Genomic DNA, 24,061 nt, shown 5'->3' on the forward strand with positions numbered 1-24,061 from the left:
GCACAAACATCTCGCATCTCGAGTTACACAACATACAACCATTTCGTGAAAATGAAAGGTCCTAGTGGCAATGCCTATGGGGAGTCCTCCTCTCCTGTCTTCACATCATGCTCGGGCTCCTTCGTTTCTACAAGCGTCGCTGGGTGAGGGCCCAGTTCAGCGGTGCTTTGTGGTTCAACGTCTTATCCTTTACACTGCCGCTCTGTACGGAACACTTGTGAAACTGTGGGTTGCGAATATTGATTCACGAATGGTCGTGACGACAGAGTCTGCTGGGCCTTCCGCTGCCCTTCACTCATCACTAGACTTGGCTGACAAAAGATTGAAGCACGTTACACATACATCACTACGATAGCGGAAGTCGTAAACGATGGCCTCCCCCGAGCAGCATGGTCTACCATCGGTGACACCACGGCGCCCTACACCCGCCGCCTGTCCCTGACATACACCCTTATTCTTGCCCAATCTATCCTCGGCCCAGTCATGTCATATCAATCCCCGGTGCTGCCGAGATTTTCGCCAAGAGCTTCGTGCCCATTGAAGTGCGCCACGGCAGCATAACTTACGTGCGGATCAGCGCATTTTCCGCCCTCGGCAGTGCCATCAAGGCCGCTGTTGCTACGTCAGCGAGGGCGCTAGATAGACCTGACGCTCCGCTTGTGCTGAGCGGTATCAAGTTTGCGGCCAATATCGTGCTGGACATGTTGCTGATTTCAACGTTTCATGTGGGACGGCACACGCCTAGTGTGAATATGCAGGCTGGTATTCAGGTGACTTGTAATCTGACCGCTGCATTTAGCGGCCTGGCGTACTTGCTTGCTGTGCACCGACGCCGCAAGCAGGAGAATGAGGAAGAGCATGAGGAGGGGGAGCGAGAGGGAGACGGAGGAGGACGGTCAACGATACCGAAACCCTCGATTCAAGCGCTCCAGGTCCTGGGTCCACGTGGAGTGCTGACCTTTATTGAATCCACAGTTCGGAACGCTTTATACCTCTGGTTGATTACCAACATTACCAGCTTGGGAACAACGTACGCTACGGCATGGAGCGTCTTCAACACGATTCGCTGGGGCCTTGTCATGGTTCCGATTTCTGCACTTGAGGCAACAACATTGACATTTGTAGGACACGATTGGGGCATTTGGAAGAGACGGTTTGCCGGTGTGACCAAAGTCGTCTAGGGAGCTTGCTTAGTATTACCAGACCGGCGTGTAAGTCGATTTTCATTGCTTTGGTCTTTGAAGTTCCTGTCTGTCTTTCTTCCCCTCTGGGGGGCACGACCGTTTGCAAAGTTTCTCAGCAGAAACGACGACGTTGCCAAAGTGACAGCCCATATGTGGAAGACTATAGACTGGTGCTACATCTTGTATGCTGTTTCGACACTGTTGGCTGCTGTTCTGCTGGCAACTAGACCAAAGTGGTATCTTTGGCAGAGTTTGGCAAGCAATTTGCTTTACGTGTTGCCTTGGGCCATTGTTTACCAGGTAGCAAATTTGGATAAGAGCAATGCGTGGACATATCATGCACCAGTCTTTGGGGGAAGCTTGGTATTTAGCTTTTTTTGCGTTCCCATCGTGTTGGGGTTATGGGCGTGGGATCTGAAAACAGGAAGAGCTCATTTATAACCAGTGGAGCAGCAGTCATGACAGATATAATCAGTGTAACAATTGTTTTTGTGTCCTGCCTCATAAGCCTGTTAAACAAGAACGATGTATTTCGTCATGTCGTTGCGCTTCGAACAATATTAGCGCTTCTTTCATCCCTTGGTACAATTCGGCACTGAAAAGGCTTTGGATGACTTGTCAAGCCATTGGTAAGCTTTACTTTGGGTATAACCACGTTTCCGTTTTCATCTCTGACTGGTTCAATGTTCATAGTGCTTAGCATGGTTGCTACCACTATCCAAACGCTCGCTTCCGCCAGGTGTTTGCCGACGCATACTCTGCGGCCATAACCAAATTGGCCAATCGGAAAAGGCTCCCCTAAGCCGCCATCTTCTTCGGTCGCATATCTTTCGGGATTGAAATTATCCGGTTCTTTAAATATACGTCCATCGTGGGTCATGGCTCGGGCATTTGCACACACGAAAGATCCTGCAGGGATGAAGTAGCCACTATAAGTGTCATCTTTCAATGACTTGTGTGGAATCCCCATAGGAGATACAGGACACCATCTTAATGTTTCCTGGACAATGTAGTCAATGTACGGGAGCTGTGGTCTGTCGTTGAAATTTGGTAGCCTGTTGCGGCCGGTAACCTTGTCCAATACAACTTGTGCTTTGGTCTGTATCTCAGGGTGGAGGAGCATGTTTAGAATAAACACAGTCAGAGTTGCCCATGTTGTATCTTGGCCGGCTGCAAAAACAGCGCCAGCTGCTCCCTTGATATCGTCATGCGACAACTCGGGCTGTTCACCCTTTTCAATTTGGGCTTGTCTTTGGTCAAGCATGTCTTGCACAAGGGAATCAGTCCTTTCTTCGGAGGCCAACACAGCATCGAAAGGCTTGTCATGCAAGTTACAAATGGCCCACTTCCAATCCTTGGCAAATTTGAGCGAACGATCATGAAACCAAGACGGTAAGGAGTTGAGAAATGGGAAGAAGTCGACAAGAGTTCCTGCAGGAGCACCTCCATGAGCTAAAGCATAGCTAGCGTCCGCAGCAACTTGAATGAATGGATCGCTATCCTGTTCCACCTTGATGCCAAAGCCGATACCAAGAACAACAGCGGTAGCGAACCGTCGAATAGCGTTATCCCACAAGGTAGGTCTCGCAAGTATGCCTTGCAACATCAACGCAGTTTCCCGTTCTTGGACCGGGCGGTATTGCACAATATTACCTTTCTGGAAAGTTTTCTGTAGAATTCGACGGTGCGTCCTAAAAGTCTGTCCCCATGGTAAGAAGGTAAGCGTTTTGCCCCATCCCATGATCTCAAATAAGACGAATCTTGGCCTGTCACAATAGTTGGCACCTCGTTTGTCAAGCAGGTCAACTGCGGCACGGACTGAGTTGAGAACAATGACTGGTTGACCAAGGACACTGAAGGACAAAATGTCCGACTTGTATTCCTCGGACCATTTCATATAAGCGTACTCGGGGTTATCCGTCGGGATAACGCGCAGATGACCCAATATCGGCTCTCCGGGCGGGCCTGGGGGAAGCGGGAGATGCCCACGAGAGCGTTTTGATAGCAGCTTTAATAGCCGGTATCCAACTAAAACGACAACAGCAACAGACACAAGGGTAGAAGACCTGGTGGTCAGAAGTGTCCAGAGATCCATGGCTTCCCAACGTCCGCTTAGAGCCCCCTCCCTTTTTTCCTAGCCCGTTCAGGCGTTGGTCGGTGGACCTCGCCTCTGTGTCATGCAGACCAGGCCTCTACCGGCAAAATTCACTGTAGAGCATAGAACTGAGTGAACCACATTCGAGCAGGCTATCAAAGTCAGACAAGAGATATGGCGGCTCACGCCCGCAACAAACTTCAAAGGGTCCTACTCGAAGTTGGGAGCCGAGTCCCTGGGCAGATCCACCAATGGGGTAGGACCTGTGGGCGATAGCCGTTTGTGTCGGGGTGTTGGAAGTACGGTGTGGGGAGGCGGTCCTGTACCACTGATAGTCGACGTCGTACGGAGTTATGTCAAAGACAAAGCACGATGGTGACACGAAAACGGAGGTGGAGAGAAACCGTCGGTGGCTTCACGAGACCGGCTGACAGATGCGATTCTACAAGGTACCTAGGGTAGGTAGACAAGTAACTGGAAAAAGTGAAAGCACTACGGGAGTAGACTGCCACCAACACGGGCCAAGTTGCAGGTGACCTGCCTGTGTTTTTGTGTGCACAAGCGGGCAGCTGCGGACAGCTGTCCGTAGGTATCAGGGTTAGCCAAGGGATATGAATGACGAATTAGGTAAGACCAGTGGTCAGGTCGATACATGACAGCTCGTGGCAGGCGCAGCTTGCTTTCCTTCCTCGTCTGTTCCAGAGTCGAGGCGCAACCAACGCTTGAGGGTTACTTCAGAAATAGACCTCCTGTCAAAGCATTATCATCGTCGGATCCGGGTCACTTGTTTTACTGCACCATGATTCAATACCGGGGACTAATTGGCCAGGTGGTATTGGATTGCATCTATCCCCCAGTTCTCTAGGGTGCTTGGGTGCTATTTCCGGCAATGCTGCGGTGAGAACTTGAGATGACAGCACGATTTGGGCTCTAGCCAGTCTTGATCGTGGCAACAGGGAATATTTGCTAGCTAACTGCATGATGATTCTTCACGTCGTCTCACACTGGTCAACACAAGCATGAACAGTCTGCTACGAAGGCACGAAGGCGTGGGATACCACCGCATGTTATGGGTCATACGCCCTTTAGCCGACAGCCACATTTTCACCTCCGCACTTCATGGGACGCTAGATTCATGCGGCTGGTTCTGTATTGGGCATCGTCACGTCGAGGTGCAACCACGATGCCTTGCGGAGATGATTCGGAACCAGGCACATCTGTCTTAGAGACCGGCAATACGGAACACGGGCACCAAAGTCCAACACTCATTCACTTCATTCTGCTACCTGTCGACAAATATGTCTAGTGTGTGCTGAAATCCTGGGTATGGTCGGTGCGACAGCCACGCGTATCGAGCTTTCCACCTTCTTGTTCACGAAGATGGTGACTCGGGTGTTGGAACAATACGGAGTACGGACTGGCTGGTAATTTCGAAGCTCCCACCCACCAACAATCTGCGTCTTCAACTGGTTTCTGCATACAAGTACGCCCTTGCACGGTATCGCCCGTGTCCACGCCTTCAAATTGAGATGCACGACGTCCTGCAGTGTGATGATAGCCGAGGGGCCCTGCACCATGTACTATGTAGTGCATTGTCTCTGGCTTGCCGCCGGCAAGTCTGCGCTCCAACGCCAAGACCAGCACCACATCCTCCACGTCAAAAAAAAGACCTTCTGGCAGTCTGGTGGCTCCAGGTACAGAGGGCGCGATATGAATTTTGGCATGGTTAGGTGATATGACGACCGGGAGGATCGTAGAGCTGTCCTCCGATTTATTCCAGATGTCGATGGTATTATTTTAGAATCTCTAGGGGTTTGGCTAGGTGAGGGACTCTTTCTCTTTTGTTGAGTCCTACATCTCGAGACATCTGGAACATCCACGGATCTCTTAGGCAGTCTCAAAATTTTACCCAGTGACCAACACATGGACCACTTCACCATCCGTTATCAGTCAAGAAGGCGCAGTGCATCCTCTGTCGGCAAGAATTCCGTTCCGAGCCAGGTTCAATAGAGGACCACCACTTGTTTCCACGGCAGTGCCCGATTTAAGCTTCTGGTCACTCATTTTTAGTGGCGTTTTAGTAGAGCATCAATTCCGTCGTGAGTGATAAGAAATCGCTCGCGCCCACTCCGCACCACGCCTTGATTATCGTCTCGACTGTCTTGCCAAGGCGAATATGGCGGCCAGCAAGATGACGGCCAGCAAGATGACGGCCAGCAAGATGACGGCCAGCAAGATGACGGCCACAGCTAAAGCGGCGTTCTTGACAAACCCTTCCGAAGCAGATCCTTACTCGTACCAGATTGGATTTGGGAACCGCTTTGCATCAGAAGCTGTGCCTAATGTATTGCCCAAAGGACAAAATGTTCCTCAGCGAGTAAAGTATGGTTTATATTCAGAGCAGTTGAATGGGGCTCCCGTATTGAGCTCTAGAGATGCGATCCGACATGTATGGATGTACAGGATGCGGCCGTCTGTGGCTCATGGCCGCGTTTCCCCAGATCTTAATCTGAATGCTAATGTGAGTTTCTCAAGAGATGGTCGGAGCAAACCTAACAAGATGTGGCAGATCGAATCTTGCTTCTCGCCATCGAACCACAACGTGGAGTTTGTCGCATCACAGCAGGCGTGGGATCCATTTCCCATCCTAGAGCCTATTGCGCATGGATCATCATCTGTTGGCACAGAATTTATTCAGGGTATCAAGACCATTGGCGGCCAAGGAGATCCCACCCTTAGAGAGGGTGTCGCGGTCCATGTTTTCTCAGCGAATATCTCAATGGAACACTCGGCATTCTCCAACAACGACGGCGAATTTCTAATTTTGCCTCAACACGGCAGACTAAATATACAAACCGAACTGGGCTGGGTTATGGCGCGTCCTGGAGAAGTAGTGGTAATTCCAGCCGGAATTCGATTTCGTGTTCTTCTCCCAGATGGACCGGTAAGAGGCTATATACAAGAGGTCTTCGGCACACATTACGAGCTTCCGGACCTCGGTGTTGTTGGCTCCAATGGTCTAGCACTCCCGAGAGATTTTGAGTCTCCAGTTGCTAGTTTCGACATTGATGACACGCTATGGACGGTTACGTACAAGCTGGCGGGCACCTTGCATAATTGCAAGCAAAACCATTCTCCATTCGATGTTGTGGCATGGCACGGCAATTTGGTTCCCTATAAATATGCCATGGAGAAGTTTGTCAACATGGCAAATGCAAACAAAGATCAAGCCGACCCGACAATTTACTGTGTCTTAACAGCCAAATCCAAAGTACCCGGTGTATCACTCAGTGACTTCCTAGTTTTCACAAAGAAATGGATCACGGCGGAAGATACCTTTCGGCCGCCATACTATCACCGAAATATGAGCACTGAGATTATGGGTTTGATTTATGGAAAATATGGTGGATCTAGTCATGTCTTGGATGGTGGCGGCCTTAGCTACGAAGCGAGCTACATGCCCCATGGCGAAACGTATGATACGTGGAAAGATGCCACCAATCGCGAGCTGGAGAATGTGATTATCTGTGAGGATACGATGGCGTTCATGTTTCATATCAGCGTGCCAGTATTGCTTACCAAATGGGCGACACGTGGCGACGGGTCCAAGTGCCTTCATACGAGTGACCCCCATCAATGGGATAGTTTGAAGGCCCATTTTTTGGATCACTTGGAAGAAGTCAATACGGACCTGAAGGCTGCTGGACTCCCGATATTAGCGCAGCATGATTAACTCACTTGGCTGTTGGACGGCCTACTAATCTCGAGAGAGGGTCTGCTAACAAAAAGTTGTGGTATCTGGCATTGCATGTATTCCTCTGAAAAGATATCAAAGCCAGATTCCAACATAGCATGGGCTAGCACATATATTATCAACTAGGCCGTTTCTTTATGATAAAGGCTTCTCAAACTATTTTCGTTGAGGCATCCGATGAGTGTCTTCTATTTGTGCGACGCGTACGACCCAGTTCCGACTGCGTTGTAAACTGGGCCCCAAGATTAGTATTACTTGTGGAGTTTGGACATTGTAGCTATAGCTTAGAATGAATCAAGCTCCAGTCACCTCCAATCCATGGTTGTATGTTGTGAACAGTGGATTTGGGGGCCAAAATACCCGTTGGTCAGACACTAGCTTCCCTACCGGGATCAGGTCGCTCTGTTGAGAGTGTTGGTTGAAGACTAGGTTAGCTTAGCTCGGCATTTCATTTTGTATATTCAAGGGCGTCATATTATTAGTTTGACAACGAGTCAGTCGATGGGCCAGTGTTGCGCCTCAACTGGTCGCGTTGTTGTTTAACTTGCGGCTACATACCGCTCTTCATTACAACCGTCAAGGCTGGCAGCTGGCGACACTAGACGGAAAATGATGCCCATGTGAAGCGCAATTTCACACCACGATTCACGATGATTTCGAACTTGTTACGCTGTAGCCAGTTCTTGGATATCTTTCCATTGGTGGTCGAAGCGCGGGGAGTTTTGGTTGCTAAAGAAGACCTTGGTGTGGTAGTGCAAGGACACCGACCTGCCTGCTGCCAAAAGGAACGTAGAGCACGTCTCTTACAAGGGATGTTCTATCGTGGAGTAGGGTGACTTCTTTTCGTCTTGCTTTCTTTCTTTCTTGCTAGCGGCTTTGTGTTTGTTAGGATGCATGGAAATAAAACACACTTATCGCCCTCGCCCTCATGGGGAAAATTGCAGATAGTTTTCAACTGTGACGATTTTGGAAAAAAAGATCATACTCTCTACATGTCAGCTTTTTATTGTGAGATGTACCCGGTCGTTTACAAGTGGCCTGGGTCGATCTGCCGAATAATATTGGCCCTCGACACGCTCGCCATGTATCTGAGCAATACACATTGCCCTTTCCTGGGGCTTTGCCTTTATCGACAAAACTAGTGAGCAATTTCTTGCCGGCAGAAATCACTATTGCCGGTTCGGGCGATCCGGGATTTGTCCAACTGGCCGATAAGGCCGGACGCAGAACTTATATGGCCGGATTCACGGTGCCATCCTGCTGCGGACGCAAGTATACATAGGAAGTGTTGGGCAAAGACAAAAGTCGATGGGGTTGCAAATGTAAGCTCACCTTACCTTCACTTTCAACATGCTGAATGACGTTAATTGCTTAAGGCTAACAGACAATAAAGACTTGTGGTTGATGTATGGTACCTCCGTTGCTACTCCCACCGCGGCGACCCTAGCTACCAATTTGTTCAAATCATTGATGTGAACAGGAGATTGATGGCATTGCAGCATGAAAGCCAGCCACGGAGTAATTTCTTCCAAGGCTATCGAGGCTGTGTTTGAGGCCATAAGTAGTTCGAGCCTCAGCCGGGTATGACAACATTGTTCCATGGCGAGGCAGATATGACGAAATCTGGAAGTGCGAAACTCCGAAATGGTCGGCGGTAAGGCTGAACGATGTCATCAGGAAAGTAGCAAAGCAATCACAGAAACAGCAATATAATACGGAACGTGATACCAGAAAAGAAACGTACTTGAAGGACAAAATTAACGCAAAATTGGCCACGTACGCAAGATCAGGTGAAGAGGCATAACCCAACCATAAATGGATTGGCGACGCTAGCTACTCAGGGCAAAAGCGACCATGTTCAAGCTCGGCTGGCCCTGTATTTCGAGATCTGAATATGAATCAGCAGCTTAACCGGCCCAGAGAGCGTTCTTCCACTTGTCCTTCTTCTTCTTCTTCCTTTTAGCGAATTTGACAGTCAATGTAGACGTCGTAGGCCATGTTTCAGACCCTGTTTTTCTTCCTCCATGTACGCCAGGGACAACAGACAGCTAATGCCGTCTTCCGGCCGAGTCGAGGCTCGTGGAAACAATGGTCCTGGCTCGACGCTGTTCATTATGCAACATTGCAATGACAAATGACAAATGGCGAAGCCTCGGAGAATATCTGTCACTGTCAACAGTTTGAATTATCTGTTTCAATGTCATACTGGTGGGTGAACTCCCGTGAAACTGTTGGCTGTTAGAAGAGCCCCTGACAACGAGACAAAACATCGTCGTTGGTGATATGGCGTCCATGCGGCATGCGCCTAGTCAAGCGTACGATCCGTACGGCATGTAATAGTCACAGTTAAGCAATGATGAGTAAATTGGCCCAGAATAGAGTGACTCAAAGAAGAGGACAGACGTTTGTCGCTCGGCAGACTCTGGTTGGTTGATGAGCAGCGCGCAGTAGACGAGACTGGAAGGTGCGACTGGAGAGTTTCAGCGACGGTCGTCAATAGTCATGCCGAAGCAACCCAAGTACCAGCCCAGTATCCGCAGGCCTCCGAGCCTCTTGTGGCGGCGACGTCGTGGTTCTGTTCAATTGGTAACATTGAGGGCCGGGACGCCGCACATATTTTGTGCTGCATTTATGCTCGACATTACTACGATCGTAGAAAAGGTCTGGAAATACTGTAATACTCCGTATAGCCAAACCCTTTACCCAGTGCTACGGACTTTGGGAAATCAGAAATGCTTCGACATCATGTGTGCAAACAAGTGATGAGCTTCAACATGGATGGCATCTCGGTGTTGAGGCTTTCCCAGAGTCGACTGGTACATCGCCGCAGCTCTCAGCCTCAGCGTTCCAAGGTCCCCGATTTGAATACGTATGCCCATCCGTTAAAAAAGTGTCATCCAGCGTCTGGCCACTTGCTCAGCCACAACCAAATCGGCCCCATACAAGCAAGTCTGGTACCTCGCTTGCTTCAGCCCTGTCTACATTGCAGAAAAGTCCTTTGTTGGAGCTGGAGACGGGCGAGCCGCACAGCCACTCGGCATGGCTTGGCTTCACGGAGTAAGAAAACCAAGCTCGGGGGTTCCCACTGTGTTTCCCATCTGCCACAAGTCACAGAAGGCCAAATCGCAGCTTGGAACCCGGCTTGAACCCTTCAATGTCGCTTCTTGACGTGGCAAGGGCTGGACCTTCCTGCCCCCGCTCGAGTTCATCAGGCAAAGAGCCTCGTCGACCAGAGACCACAGCGCACGAATAATCTGTAAGCATCCAAATCGTGGGCGCCCACAATCAAGCAATCAATTGACCCATGCGTCTCCGCAGAGTCGAGTCCAAATCCGATGCGGCTCTTGGCGGCCAATACCAAGCACCGACTTCTCTCGTTTCCTCGCTCTCGGCGGCGCGGCGCGACAACATTGACCCGCGGGGTTCAGCCGTCCCACGACACCACAACACCACTACAACAACACCACCACCACCTCCTCGACGCTTCGGGCGCCCGTGCATGTGTGCGACAAACTCTACCATCCCCAGAATCGACAGCATCCTTTCCCCCTACCCGCAGCAGCGTCTGCTGTCGGTGCCTCGACTTGGCTTGTTGTCGCCATGTCCTTTCGCGGCGACGACCAGCGCCGTTATGGCTCTGTCCCTCCGGTGCAGTATGCTGTAGCTAGCCAACAACAACAGGATCAACACGGCACTCATCAGGCCGCAAGTGCATCAGGTGTAGGCCGAAGACCGAGCTTCAACACCGGCGACGATGCTGGATACTACACTCAGAACCATAGCCGGACCGCTTCCTTCAGCCGTGGCGAAGACGAGCTGTTCTTGACGGGCCCTGTTGGCCGTGGCGGCAATCCACCCGTCAATCGCTATGCTTCCACCAGCAGTGCCATGGCCGGCTATCAACACCAATATCAAGATACGACCCCTCCGACACCGTCGCAGTCAGGGTATAATCCTCAGAGTTTCTCGCCCTCCTCAAATTCCGCTTATCACAGATCGCAGGCCTCGACGCTGCCATATCATTCGGCACAGCGGTTCTCGACTTCGAGCGCTGGTTCATACCACACTCCATCTCCACCAACTACAACCTACACTCCTCAAGCTTACAATCCTGCCGCATATGCCGCTACAAACTCCGTCCCTCAAAGGCAAGCGTCTCATCATGGATATGGACATGCTGCACATGATCAAGGCTACGCGGCAGGCGTGGGAACAGCAGGCTCGCCATCATACGGACACTCTCCAAGTGCATCGCACACGTCGACGTTTTCGCAACCTGTGCGCTCTCCTTCCTTTTCATCCAGCTTCCAACAGTCTTTTCCAACCAGTCCTTCATCCTTTACTGGTTCCAACCCTATGAGTCAAACACCGACGTACGACCCGTCAAATTACCACTCGTCCACTCAATATGCTTCTTATGGCTCCAATGGTGTTGCTCCCTATCAGACTTCAGCATCTCAGACCCAGGTTCCTTATCCCAACTCATCTCACATTCCAGTAGGCCCAAACTACGCAGCCAGCAATGACCAGCACTCTTACTATACCCACCATCCCTCAGATTCCCAGTCCTCTCCCAGGACTTCCCCCTACATGCAACCTCAGTCATCTCCTGGACTTCAACGACACCCCACCAATGCACCACTTCCGAGTCGGCCAATGGAAGACGTTCCCGAAGAGACGACGCCTTGGGACGAACATGGACGTCCCCTGCCCCCTGATGATGTGGACGAGGAAAGAATCACCCAAGAGACCATTATGCAAGACATAGAGGCGGAGCTCGGCGGCTCTGTATATCGCTCCCAACGTAGGCCGTCACCCATTGGTAGCCAAGCCTTCGATGACCAAACCCAGAGACTCAGAGGTTACAGCTCGGCGTCGGCACATTCTCCGGGGAGCCGAACCTCTCCCGGCCGGGGATCAAGTCAACTGCGGTTTGACGACGATGACGACGACGACGACGACGACGACGATGACCCAGAGGGAACAGCCGGTGTGCTAGCAATGCAACAGGCGGAGCTCGATGACCAGCGATTTGGTGGCGGTACATTCATGTATAGCGGCACGGGTCTTGCCCCAGCTGCTCCACTTCCAGCTACAATGCCTGCTCACACTACGACTATCCAATCCAGCCTGCCAGCCCCTCCCGCAGAGGAACTGAATCACAGTAGTGATAGCGACTTTGGCGGTATGGATATTGGCATGCTGAGTGGAGGGTATGCTGGGACCTTGGCCTATGGTGCAGACATTGGTTCCCCACCTGGATCCTCTTCGATGCAAAATGGACCTAGGCCATTGCCAACGCCGGGATATTTCAACTCTCTCAGGGAGAGTTACGACCATGCTGCTGCCTTTAACAATGCTGAGATGGACTATGGAGGGACAGGCGGGCTGCAAGCCCCAGAAGCTCACAGGCTCAGCTTCGACGAGGGTGGGGAAGAACACGTTTCCATTCATTCCCAACACAGTGGAACCGAATCGCCCACCAGGGACGATTACCAAGATCTATTCTATCACCCTGGTCTTTCGAATCGTCCGCTCCCTGCTCTGCCTCCTGGTCCCGGCTCTGATAGCAGCTCTATGCTCTCTGTTCATAACAGTGCCCGGTCGCAACATCAACATGCTCATTCCATCAATGCTGATGCGAGATACTATCAGGCCGATGGCCCTGAAATCTTTTATCAACATGGGGGTCAACAGACGCTGCATCCAGAACGATCAGTATCTCTGGGTGGCCGTAGCCATAGCCATACGCCGCAGATCCAGGCTCCTGCAAGGTCGAGAACGGATGCTGCTGAAGAACGAAAGAAGATGAATCGCAATCACCAGATCACACAACAAAGTCCAGCTCTCGACTATGATAGGGCATCCGTGGCTGCATCCGGCGCTTTCGATAGTATCACTTTGCCTAGCGGACGGAAGAGAAGATTAGTGCCATCGAAGCTCACATCTAGCGATTTCAACGACTGTAAAGCGCCATGGGCATTAAGTCATATTGAGGCATGGATTCGCAACATGGGCGAAGGCGAACCGGATCTAAAAGAGAAAGCTATCGAAGAGGCTGTAACGAATCTCTTCGTATACAAGATACCCACCATAAACGTCGCGGACGCTGAAGCTTTGAGCAGTCAGGTAGTATCCGGTATGCTCGAGTCTCAAGTTCTTCTTCCAGATGAGGAATGGGTCAAGTTTGGCGACGGCCACATTTCGGGTGTCCTATGGCAGTTGACGGGATCGGGCTGCTACGCACCTAAGCTTCACGATGTTGAGATGAGTGGCCGTTGCTATTCTCATTACTGTACTCGAACTCTGAAGAAGGTTGATTTGGAGGTCCTCTCAGAAGAAGTGCAGGGTGCTGATGCATGGCATACTTTTTATAAATTGACAAAGGAAGTTGTTGATTCGAAACCAAAAAAGGAAGTCGAACGCCAAAACATTCTTCATGAAATTGTCACAGGCGAAGAGAATTACATCAAGCAACTCGACATTTTCCGAAGGTTATACAGAGATGACCTGAGAACAAGGGCCCCACCCATCATCCATCCCGACAAGCGAGATAAGTTCTTGACAGCAGTGTTCGGAATGCTCGATACCGTTGTTCATATCAACAAAGATCATCTCCTGGCACAGCTCAAATATCGTCAGCAAGAACAGGGTCCTTGGATCTCAGGCTTCAGCGACTTATTCCGTGAATGGGTCCGGAAGGCCAAATCCGTTTATACCGAGTATGCCATTGGCTACCCGCGAGCTGCCTACATGGTCAGAAAAGAAGCCGATCGAAATTTGCTCTTCAAGCGATTCCTCGAAGATAAGCAGAAGGACAAGCTGTCCGCCAAGCAGGATTGGACTCATTTTTTGATTACCCCTGTACAACGTCTTCAGCGCTACATCCTGTTGCTCCAGAGTGTCGAGCACAAAATGATCGGGGACAGCGAAGAAAAGACAAACTTGCAAAAAGCGATCCAGGAGATTCAAACCGTCACCCTTGAATGCGATGCCAAGGTAGCAGAAACCAACAAGAGGGTTCAGATGATGGAATTGGATCGAATGCTGGTTCTCAGACCAGGCTTCCAATCTGTCCTAAATCTAGACCACCTGGGCAGAGTTCTAATCATGCAGGGCGAGCTCCAAAGGATGGGTTCGAAAGGCATGAGATGGGTCGACTCCCATGCCCTTTTATTTGACCATTATTTGATCCTTGCCAAGGTCGTCGTGCCCAAGGACGGTAAGGGGGAAAGGAAGTACGATGTCTCGAGAGAGGTAAGGTCTACAGAAATATGTTCATGCGGGAGGTCCTAATACTAACCGTAAACCCCAGCCTATCCCAATGCCCCTCCTGTTCCTTGAGAGTATGAACGATGAGCCAGTCATGAAGCAAAAAGGCCTAACTGCACCTCTCGGCAGAGCCACTGCCGCTCCAGTAGGCGCTCAACTGAATAAGGTAGCCACTAATGGTGCTGGCCGACCCGGGTTGGAGCATACACCTACAGGATCATCAGGAACTTCATTGGCACCTACCACGTCAAACGATAACGAAAGCAAAATTTTGTACCCTTTCAAGGTGAAACATCTTGGCCATGAAGTGTACACTCTCTACGCATCCTCTGCCCGGGACAGACTTGACTGGTGCAATAGCATTATCGAGGCCAAGACGAGGCACGCCAAGGCCTTGTATGCTCAGAATGCCGAACCGTTCAGGCTCCGCGTGTTAGCGGATGCTGCCTTCCATTACGACACCGGTTCCATGTACGCAAGAGCGTCGGGTGTTCCGGTCAAAGGTACCCCCCTCGACAGAGCTATCCAGGACTTGGACAAGGTCTTGGGCTCGGCACAGGGCACCGCGGCAGTGTGCCGTGCACAGGTGAACTGTGCCACAGGGTTCTCAGCCTTCGGAAAGTCACTCATTGCTATCGGTACAGATTACGGCGTGTATATATCTGATTCTTCTAATCCTCGCGGGTGGACTCGGGTAAGCCTACCGTTTGATTCATGTCTTTGGCCCCAGAAACAGCTTCAGCTAACTACCAACTTTCAGTCTGTGCAAACTACTCGGGTTACCCAAATTGCTGTGCTTGAGGAGTTTTCGGTTTGTCTCATTATTGCAGACAAGTCACTTATTTGCTACCCCTTGGAGGCCATAGCCCCTGTGTCAGAATTTGCGGCACCAGTCAACGACAATACCCGAACCGCACCTCTACGACTTGCAAAGGATGTGACGTATTTTGCGACAGCACGTATGAAGGACCGATTGCTAGTCTTTTACAAGCGGAAGGAGGGCCTGCACACATCCTTCAAAGTTCTAGAACCAATCTTTCACAAGGCAACTGAGAAGAAGTCTCGGCTTTTCGGCGGCCGCAAGTCGGCTGGTGGCAGCACCGATACCTTCCGCGACTTTGATGAGTTCTACTTGCCAACCGATTGCTATTCACTCAGCATATTTCAGACTTATATCGCTGTCGCAACGTCCAAGGGTGTCGAAATGCTTACACTGGACAGGAAGCAGCCAATGTCAATTCCCGACTTGAAGGCACCAGCAATTGCCAATATCGCAGGTCGTATTCGGGAACAACGACCACTCGGCATGTTTCGCCTGGATTCAAGCGAGTTCATTGTTACGTATGAAGACTGTGCTGTTTACGTAGATAAGCATGGTGACGTCAGTCGCACTCTTATCATGGAGTATACTGGCAAGCAAAAGAAGGCGAAAGGGGCGACCATGTATAAGCAATATCTTTTACTATTTAACGAAGACTACGTGGAGGTGCGCAACGCAGGGAATGGTCGGCTTCGACAGATTATTGCCGGACGGGATGTCCGAGTCATCGACTTTGGCCTCGGTGGTCCGACTGGCGGTAATGCAGCTCAGTCACAGCAAACATACGGACCCAATGGACAGTCACTACTGGCTGGCGATACGTCCAAGGGCTCTGTCAAGATTGCAATGTGTCATCCAGAGCTACCCGGTCGACAAATTGTCTTGGAATTGCTTCTTAATGACGGCCACTCTGAAAGTTAATTTTATCTTGCCCAACGATTGATTCATTGCGATTGCCATGACGCGGCATTTATTATTCGTTTGTTTAGAGAAACGAAGGCTATGTTTTGTACATAGGAAGCAGGTCTTTCAGAGACTTCTGGAAAGCGTTGATGATTTACGGAGACGATAGCACAGCGAAGCGGCTTGGTCACGCTCAATCACTAACGACATTGCTGACAACTTTGGGAAATTGTAGAGAAGCAATCGGAATGGCAGTCATCTCAAATGATGATTTATGCATGGACTTTTTGAATTTTGTTTTTTATTTTGCTACGTTTATGAATAAGGAAAAGGTTCCCTGTTCATCCTCTTTTTTTGTAAGGCGCCTGGCGGTTGTCACTTTTTGAGGGGGATTCAGATATCATGTGGGTGCGTAAAGGATTTTTTGATTAAGACGTTTCTGTATTCTCCGTGTTGGTGCCGGCTTTGCTGGTCGTGGGCTTGTTGTACAAAACTTTTGCACCTACCAGAAGGCAGTTTTATACCCGCTTGAGAAGTCTGATACCAGTACTTTCTCAAGCACATGCAGAACAGAACTCTTTTCTTTTTTTTTTTTTGCCTCCGCCCCTCACCCAAGTTATGCGTAATATGAGCATGGTTGAAATAAATATGAATCAAAACAGGCCCCCTTGGTCACCCACATCCAGTGAAGGCTGCACAATTCGCATTCGCGTCATTCAACTAAATGCCCAATACTGTACATAACAATCCTTCATGTACGCGTCTAGTGTGTCCGTATCAAGCCATCATCTAGTCTTGACCCCAGAGTTTGCGATAATGCCAAGTGCGAGCGGTCTGACATGTTCCCGCGCCCCCCCCCCCCTTTTTTTTTTGTCTTCTTCTCCTGTCGGCCATCTGCGTTGTGCCACGTTTCCCATCTAGCTGCGTGAATGCAAAATCTGTGCTTTCCCCCGACGGGAGAGAAAACGATTCCCTTCCAAGTATAGATACATGAGAAAAGGCTAGTTTTGAAGGCTTTATTTTTCGTTGTTTGTTGTTCAAGATCGCAAGGGTAGCTTAGGCCTTCACCTGGTCCTTGACGTCCTTCTTGACATCCTCGACGACCCCGGCGAGGCCCTTTTTCTTGGCGGATTCGTACATGGCGATGCGGGAGACTTGGACAATACCGACGAGACCGAGGAAGAAGTTGACGGCAGCAAGGCTAAAGAAGAAGAAAGAAATCGGTTACTCATGGTTTCTTTTTTTTTTTCCACATGATGGAATAGTGGAAGTGTCCGGGGGGGTGGTGGGTGCATACAGGTAGTTCTTGGGCTTGATGATCAAGCACCACCGGGTCCAGATCAGACCAGTACACGTCAGGGCAAAGTTCTGCGTGAAGGAGAGCTTCTCAGCAGGGCGGGCAAAGTCGGAGACGCCGGCGAGCACGAGAGCCCACTGCCACTCTTTGTTAGTTATCTTTTTCCATCTGGGTTTGCAAGGGGGGACGTTTTGCGCAGCGGACCTTCATGACGGGAGCCCTGGGCGACCATGGTGTTAGCTTGGGCGCCAAACGTAGGGGGGTGTGAGAGGGAAATCATACCAGAAGTGCACCGTCTTGATGCCAACCTCGCTCTCCCACGCGCGCTTGAACCAGCTCTGGTGCTGCTGCTGCTGGGCGCCGTCGGCCGTGCTCTGCCATCTCTTGCCGCTCTCGCGGAAGCGGAGTCGCTGGGCGCGAAAGGCCTGGGATGCCTGTGCGGAGAAGGCGCCCTGTCGGAGGGCCGGGCGCGAGGCGCGCATGATTGTGCTGGCGACGACCATCCTGTGATGGACGGGGTTGTCAGTCGGCTGTTGTTTCTTTGGGGCAAGGTGACCGTGTTGCTCAACAAAAAAATTCCCAGGTACGAGGGGGTTGAAAACAGTAACGGAGGGGATGGAGGGTATTGTGGTGGAGTGACGTACTTGAGGGCCTTGGACTCGGTAGTTGTCTTCGCGCAAACAGGGCAAATAATTGTTGCGGCAGGGCGACACGGGAGGTTTACAAGAAGAGAGGTTCGAGCTGATGGGTCTTTTTCCCGGTGACGGGCGGGAAACTCCTGGCGACAAGTTCGCCTGGGGGGGCGCTGGTGACGGAGGGTCCGGAGATCAGCCGGGTAAGTCGAGGTGCGAGACCGGCCCCGGGCGGTAGGGCGGGTTGCTTGCTTCAGCAGAGGATCCCCACTTGGTATGTCCACGGCCAACCAGAGCGTTCCTGAAAACGACCACCATCTAAAGAGCTTGGGGGGCCGTCGACAGCATTGGATCTTGCTTCCCCATCTTGCCCACTGTCATTCATCACGAGCCCCTCCCCGACCGCCATGTCGAGTAGATACGCATTCACAAAGGCCCTCAAGGAGGTGCGCTTTCTGTTCTGCCAGACGTCGGAGCAGAGCGCTGCCGTGCGGTACGTACGACGCACAGAGATCGAGCCGAGGAAACATGCCACGAGAGCACCAATTGCCCGGATCCATTGAGGCGGCATCCTTGGCCAGCTGCAGAGACGAGAGTGCTGACGAGACACGGCGACAGGTCGTTCCTCACGCGCGCCTACCCCACCATGAAGAAGAACAATCCCCAGATCCCGATCCTCATCCGCGAGGCGCAAGGGACGCTGCCCAAGGTCTACGCCAGATACGGTGCGTCCCGGACGGGACCCAAGTTCTTCTTTGGATGGCTAACGAGTCACAGAGTTTGGTCATGAAAAGTCACAGTCGCTGGAGGGGTTGTCGGATAAGCAAATCGAGGAGACTGTCACGGGACTAGTGAAGAACGGGGCATAGACGGCAACCGTCGGGCGTTGGGAGGCGGGCCACTGACGGCCGTTGTACGTTGTATATGAGGAATAGAATGTGTACCAACATGCCTCCGCTGGGTGACAGGAAGACGTGAAAATGAGCGTGGTATGCGATGCTAGGAGACTCACGGTGGAATCGACTGCGAGGATGTTGGACGGTAGGGAAGAGGCTGGAGAGGGGGTGCCACTGAGGTCAAGTGTGAGTTACTGGTAACCATTTATTGCTTCCTATGTACTATATCCTTCAGAGTTCCCGATTCTCTGACCCAGGGCTTTATATCCATCTGATTTCCACATTATGTCCTCAAGCTGTGGTCAATACGATCCACGCTCGCTATAAATGCTGTCCGTCGTTGTTGTCGGTTTTTGTTTTGTGTGTGTGTGTGTGTGCGCTCCTTTGGTTATCCGTTTTCTCAACTCATCTGCTTCCCATCTTGCATCTTTTCAAAGACTCTCGTTTTAGTATGCGTCAAAGCGGTGCAGAAAGTGACTGCCAGTCTTGATTATTCAAGCCCTGGGTATAGCCGGCAGTCTTTAGTTGTCGGCGATTCCTCAGAAACCGGGCTCGGGACAAGCTGCTTTTCCAGGGCTGATTCACCAGATAATCCCTGCCGGCGTCGAGTTGATGCAACTTCCCCTTGCGCCAAAGCTGGCATAATGGTCTCTAGGTCTCTCGCTGCCGTAACCACGATGTTTTCCTTGACCTCTAGATCCCTACTACTCACACGTTCAGACGTAGAAGGGCCATTGTCTCCTTTACCCCCGGGTGAACATTCAGCTGAAGCATCGCCGGCTTCCGGGGTCGTAGCCGACCCTGGAACCGCTAACTTGACTGGGCTTGTTGAATCGTTGGCGGTAGTTACTGCAGTGGGAGAGGCAGCATATGTTCCTCCAGCTGACATGTCTGGTTGCTAACCTTGATGGTCGCTTGATCCGGGGGTGTTTGTTCTCTTAGAAGCCCTCCTTCTACTGCGGACCTTCTGCCAGCCACTCCCTTCCCCGTTATCTCTGTCACTAGAAGCATTTCGCAGATTAACATTGTTACTTCCCCCCACACTTGCCGGTGAGGTATTCCGCGGAGTTCTGGTAGTAGAAGCGCTTGCTTCGTTCCTGGTCGCCGAGTCAGTTGCTGAAGTCACCTCGACCCGGGGCTGGCTCTCTTGCTGCTCCTTCTGATCGATGAAACCAATGCTTCGCGACGCTGGTCGAGTCTTCCAACCTCTCTTCCTTGAAGCCGTGCCTCTCTCCTGGACGGAGCCTTCGTTAGACGCTGTTTCTCCCTTTTTTACTTTCCTCACTCGTATCGTTTCTCGTCCATTGCCAGGAAACTTGGACGAGTCCTGGTCTGCACGACTTGATAGACAAGAGCCTCTTTCGACCACGTCCTCTTCTTGAGAGGTCGGTTTCTGGTTTTTGTTGGCTTCTGCGTTTCTCTTGATCGGACTCGTAGGCGTCTTGGAGACCTTACTGTGATGCCTGGAGTGCGGACTAGCGGTATTCCTATTGTCAGGCGTCTTATTAGGGTTACTAGATGGTGAACGGTTGCTTGGTGAGCTAGAGGCCGACATAGTTTTGGACTCGTCAGACTTGACGCTGGAACTTTCGACATCGGGTATGTGTTGAGCCGGCCTAGGTACATGGCAGGTGGTATCAGAAGGCAGAGGCTCAGAAGATGCAGCTTTGTCCCTAATGGCGTTGCCAGGATTGCTCTCCGTGGATGCCGCCTTCTTGATATTGCGCGGACTCAAGGGCATCGCAATCATATTCGAATACGCTTGCCGCTTGTCCTAATCTTTTCTTCAGTGAAGTTGCTGCGTGTGCCAGTCACTGATGTTGTGGTAGTAGCCAAGGTTTCGGATCCCTTCCCACTCGCAAGAGGCACTCCATATAATGTATCATCAGGCACTTGTCGAGTATGAGAAGGCTGGGCCTGTGTAATGACATTACCTGGGCTATTTGTTAATTTCGGAGGCGGCTCTTGACCCACTGGTGATTTGCCTGGCTCTTTTATCGGCTTCTCACTTTTAGGTGCCTTGGACTGGGCAAGCCTGGGTGGTGAGACTGATGGAAGTGACACCCTCACTTTCCGGTTTGAAATCTGGGAAGATTTGCTTCCTTGGCTGGTGGGAGTTGTAGCCCCATCCTTCTCAAAAGGATCGTCATTCTCCAAGGCCTCCTCGGAAAGCGGTTTTGACTGAGCCTTCCAATCCGATGACTTTGCTGTCTCTCGATCGGCTGCTGACTTCGTCCTCTTCTCCTCTTCCTGTCTTGGGATGGCTTTGCTAGCCTCCTGCTTGGAGATTTGGTACTCCTGGGAGCTCTGGGGAGGCGCTTGCTGTGGCATCATTGGTTGAGGGAAAGATGACCCGAAAACATGGGCTTGAATTCCTTGCTTGTAGGGCCCAATCCCAGGAAAATTCCGATGCAGGCTATGCGGCACATGCGTCATTGTCATTTGATTAGCTTGCGGTAGGTTGTGTAGACCACGGGCGTAATAAACATGCGGGCCACAAGTCGGAGAAGGCATCCCGTAACCCATAGGAAAATGAGTCTCGTTATGGTATGGCTGACACTGCTGGTTGCCAGGCCCTCCCCTATTGAGGTACTGATCTTTCATCTGTTTCCTGCTATGCACCGGCCGAATCTCGACCTCGAGACCCTGCACTCCGTTTTTTAAAGATCCGGATTGCAAGCTTTTTAGCGCAGAAGCTTCGTCTTTAAATCTGTGGCAAAAAGTGTTAGTTGAAACTAAAAATTGTTTGATCTTGACACATGCTTGAAGCAGACTCACCGAACTATGAAGGCTTCACCATTTTTCTGAAAAGTAGGGAAGGCGTCTTCAACTATCCCAAATTGGCGATCCATTGCACTCTTTAAACGGCTCTTGATATCCTGGGAATGCCCGGGAGGCCGCTCTTTAATTTGTGCCCAAACACTTCTTCTAGAAACCTGTTCACGGCGTTCATTTTCGTGATCAGGATTGCGGTTGTAGTAATGACGCGTATTGCTGCGGTACGATCCTTGTGCAGTGTCAACCTGATGGGAAGTTTGGGAATAGAACGACCCCCTGCCAGCTTGGACAGGATATTCAGGCGTGAGGCTCATAGTTCTGGGGCCCTCGTCGCCCTTTGTGCCTGTAGCCTCCTCGAGTGTAGCTGCCACCCCGATGGGTAGATGTTGTCCCAGCCGGAGACGGGTTACAGCCCGGTGCGGCTGCGGGCAATTGATGCGAAAGTTGTGTTTGGAAAGCTCCGTCAAACATGGCAGCGTGTACAGAGTCACACCTGTAGCTACCATTACCCAGCATGGAACTTCCATTGCCATAGGTCGTGCTGTCAACGAAAGACGCATCGCCAAACGACACTGCGCGGCGCCCGTCGGACCGCGGCTTGGGAGGCAGCTCGACACAAGCATTTCTTGCGAGACCTCCCTGGTTCCTCCTGGTCTGCGGAGATTGTGTTGGAGGTCCGCTGTGAGACTATTGGAGGCCTTGTCTGGCCCATCTTCTCGGGGATCTGTCTGCCAACCGGCTTCCCATTGCCATTCTGCGGGTGCGCCCGAGACGGCACGGTGTTGCCTCCCTTGGAAGCAGGCTGTACACCGACCATCATGAACCCCCGAGGCTGAGTCGGCACAGGTTTCGCCGCCTTGGGAGCGATAGTACCAGACTGTTTCGCATGATTTCGTCCAAGGCTTTTCAAGCTAGATGGCTGAGCTTGTGCGAGGGGACTTTTCCCGTTTGTCGTGACATGTTGAACAGGTCGATCCTTTCGAGCACCAGGAGAAGGAGAAGCTTGGGTCTGTGCCACCACAGCTGGTCCGACGTCGTTCTCAGTATTCACAGAACGATGAGGCTGGTTGTGGTGATTGGGCGGTACCGCATTCGTCGTCGTCGAAGTTGTGGCTTGCTGCTTGACTGGACTGATCCGTCGAGACTGCGAAGTACTATTCGCAATGGCACGTGGACAATTCGGCGTCGCCGCAGCAGTTGTCCGCCGCAAATCTTTAACAGCACTTGCACTTGGACATCTCGCCTGAGGATAGAAAGGCTGTCCAGACACTGCACTGCAAGAGTGAAATTGCTTGTTGTCCACATTGCATGGTGCCTGGACTCCCGGGAAACACGGAGGGGGGTTAAATACACTGTCCATAAGAATCAAACCAATGCCCACCGACTATGGTTCCCTGTTATTAGTAAAGAAAAAGAAAAGAGCGGGAGAGTCATGTCAACATACGTTGTGGGTTCTCAAAATATATGTTTGCCGAAGCAAACCCAGCACCATTCACGATTCGCCCTTCGTCACGGCTTTCCAACACCAGCTCTTCCCGTTTCTTCATAAGAGCAAGCACAAGCGCAATCATGTGGTCGTCCTTGATACCATACAGGTCGTCAAAATCGACTTTGGAGAATAGGCACGTAATGTCGCCGTCTGCTGTAGTCCAGCTCTTGAGCCTCATCTTATTGTTGTTGCGGCTAAGCCACATATAAATCCATGAGTCGATAATTCCTGCAATTTCGCTGGATATTGTTTGTCTAATTCCTCGTTTTCGGTAACCAAGTGACGAAGGACATCCAACAGATTGTGGTGACCTATATGATATATATCGTGAGCGTCGTAGTACTCATACAGATCGGTCCAGTTGTTTAGCCTTTTCAGGTCCTTCATGCAGCACTCCCCATGCTTCTTGCGAATGGAGTTGCAATACTCTTGGACCTTGCCCGGGAGCCAACGAGGATTTGTGTGTTCGACCGCGAATTTTTCCACATCCACTGTACGAAAAGCTCTGACCCCATGATCGGTTGAGAACTTTGCAGGAGCACCAGCCGGGTATTTGATGTAAAAGCCTTCATCAGGGCCGTCACCGCCAATGATTGGGTAGGGCACACCCGCGGAACCGGTTTCGAGTGCCGTCCCGTTCGTGGCCGGTAGATCATTAGGAACGGCGTCGGCCGGGATTCCTTTCACGTTGGCCATATCCTCAGGAGGATGCGGCAGGTCAGGGTGCTCAGGAACAGAGTCTGTCATGTCGATGGTTATACAAAACTATAAGAGTCAGGAGGAGACCACGCAGACTCTTCAAGGGAAGAGGTTGAGAAGGTTTTCTGTTTTCTTCTTTTTTTTTACCAGAAAAATAAAGTAAAGATTGCTTTAGCGAAGTTGCAATAGGCTGTTTTGACGATGCGATGCGTTGAAGATGTATCTTGGAGAGTAATGCAACC

General features: G+C 51.1%; 8 protein-coding genes across 9 annotated transcripts; 4 read left to right on the plus strand and 4 right to left on the minus strand.

Annotated features, from left to right (window-relative positions):
* Positions 1 to 389: 389 nt before the first annotated feature.
* J3458_019785 (uncharacterized protein) lies at positions 390 to 3,384 on the plus strand (the record flags this gene model as incomplete). Its single annotated transcript, XM_066121687.1, has 2 exons — positions 390 to 403; positions 482 to 3,384. The coding sequence occupies 2 exons, from the start codon at positions 390 to 392 to the stop codon at positions 1,179 to 1,181; spliced, it is 714 nt and encodes a 237-aa protein (XP_065973304.1). The 3' UTR covers positions 1,182 to 3,384.
* On the minus strand, positions 1,720 to 3,599 carry J3458_019786 (uncharacterized protein; the record flags this gene model as incomplete). The annotated part of the gene is made up of 1 exon (XM_007812996.2): positions 1,720 to 3,599. Exon 1 carries the CDS (start codon positions 3,277 to 3,279, stop codon positions 1,720 to 1,722), a length of 1,560 nt encoding a protein of 519 aa, XP_007811187.2. The 5' UTR covers positions 3,280 to 3,599.
* Positions 3,600 to 4,376: 777 nt separating this feature from the next.
* Positions 4,377 to 7,349, plus strand: J3458_019787 (uncharacterized protein). The gene is made up of 2 exons (XM_066121688.1): positions 4,377 to 5,800; positions 5,849 to 7,349. Exons 1-2 carry the CDS (start codon positions 5,456 to 5,458, stop codon positions 7,010 to 7,012), a joined length of 1,509 nt encoding a protein of 502 aa, XP_065973305.1. The 5' UTR covers positions 4,377 to 5,455; the 3' UTR covers positions 7,013 to 7,349.
* Positions 7,350 to 10,254: 2,905 nt separating this feature from the next.
* Positions 10,255 to 16,886, plus strand: TUS1_2 (Rho guanine nucleotide exchange factor). The gene is made up of 3 exons (XM_066121689.1): positions 10,255 to 10,289; positions 10,352 to 14,290; positions 14,349 to 16,886. The coding sequence occupies exons 2-3, from the start codon at positions 10,634 to 10,636 to the stop codon at positions 16,044 to 16,046; spliced, it is 5,355 nt and encodes a 1,784-aa protein (XP_065973306.1). The 5' UTR covers positions 10,255 to 10,289; positions 10,352 to 10,633; the 3' UTR covers positions 16,047 to 16,886.
* A 14-nt stretch (positions 16,887 to 16,900) lies between these two features.
* Positions 16,901 to 18,275, minus strand: J3458_019789 (uncharacterized protein; the record flags this gene model as incomplete). 2 transcript variants are annotated; one of them, XM_066121690.1, is made up of 6 exons in its annotated part: positions 16,901 to 17,229; positions 17,326 to 17,462; positions 17,530 to 17,545; positions 17,608 to 17,829; positions 17,970 to 18,103; positions 18,180 to 18,275. In XM_066121690.1, the coding sequence occupies 6 exons, from the start codon at positions 18,273 to 18,275 to the stop codon at positions 17,085 to 17,087; spliced, it is 750 nt and encodes a 249-aa protein (XP_065973307.1). In that variant the 3' UTR covers positions 16,901 to 17,084. The 2 variants fall into 2 exon arrangements, with proteins under 2 accessions (XP_065973307.1, XP_065973308.1); XM_066121691.1 differs by having other exon boundaries at positions 17,326 to 17,545.
* A 1-nt stretch (position 18,276) lies between these two features.
* J3458_019790 (uncharacterized protein) lies at positions 18,277 to 20,439 on the plus strand. Its single transcript, XM_007812992.2, has 3 exons — positions 18,277 to 18,450; positions 18,576 to 18,682; positions 18,735 to 20,439. Exons 1-3 carry the CDS (start codon positions 18,365 to 18,367, stop codon positions 18,824 to 18,826), a joined length of 285 nt encoding a protein of 94 aa, XP_007811183.1. The 5' UTR covers positions 18,277 to 18,364; the 3' UTR covers positions 18,827 to 20,439.
* J3458_019791 (uncharacterized protein) lies at positions 19,344 to 20,594 on the minus strand (the record flags this gene model as incomplete). Its single annotated transcript, XM_066121692.1, has 2 exons — positions 19,344 to 19,702; positions 19,757 to 20,594. 2 exons carry the CDS (start codon positions 20,592 to 20,594, stop codon positions 19,344 to 19,346), a joined length of 1,197 nt encoding a protein of 398 aa, XP_065973309.1.
* A 5-nt stretch (positions 20,595 to 20,599) lies between these two features.
* On the minus strand, positions 20,600 to 23,867 carry J3458_019792 (uncharacterized protein; the record flags this gene model as incomplete). Its single annotated transcript, XM_066121693.1, has 6 exons — positions 20,600 to 21,563; positions 21,632 to 22,172; positions 22,247 to 22,905; positions 23,003 to 23,015; positions 23,076 to 23,314; positions 23,470 to 23,867. 6 exons carry the CDS (start codon positions 23,865 to 23,867, stop codon positions 20,600 to 20,602), a joined length of 2,814 nt encoding a protein of 937 aa, XP_065973310.1.
* Between the last annotated feature and the right edge of the window lie 194 nt (positions 23,868 to 24,061).

Source organism: Metarhizium acridum (genome assembly GCF_019434415.1).
Source record: "Metarhizium acridum strain ARSEF 324 chromosome Unknown scaffold_568, whole genome shotgun sequence".
In the NCBI taxonomy this organism is placed as follows: Eukaryota; Fungi; Ascomycota; class Sordariomycetes; order Hypocreales; family Clavicipitaceae; genus Metarhizium; species Metarhizium acridum.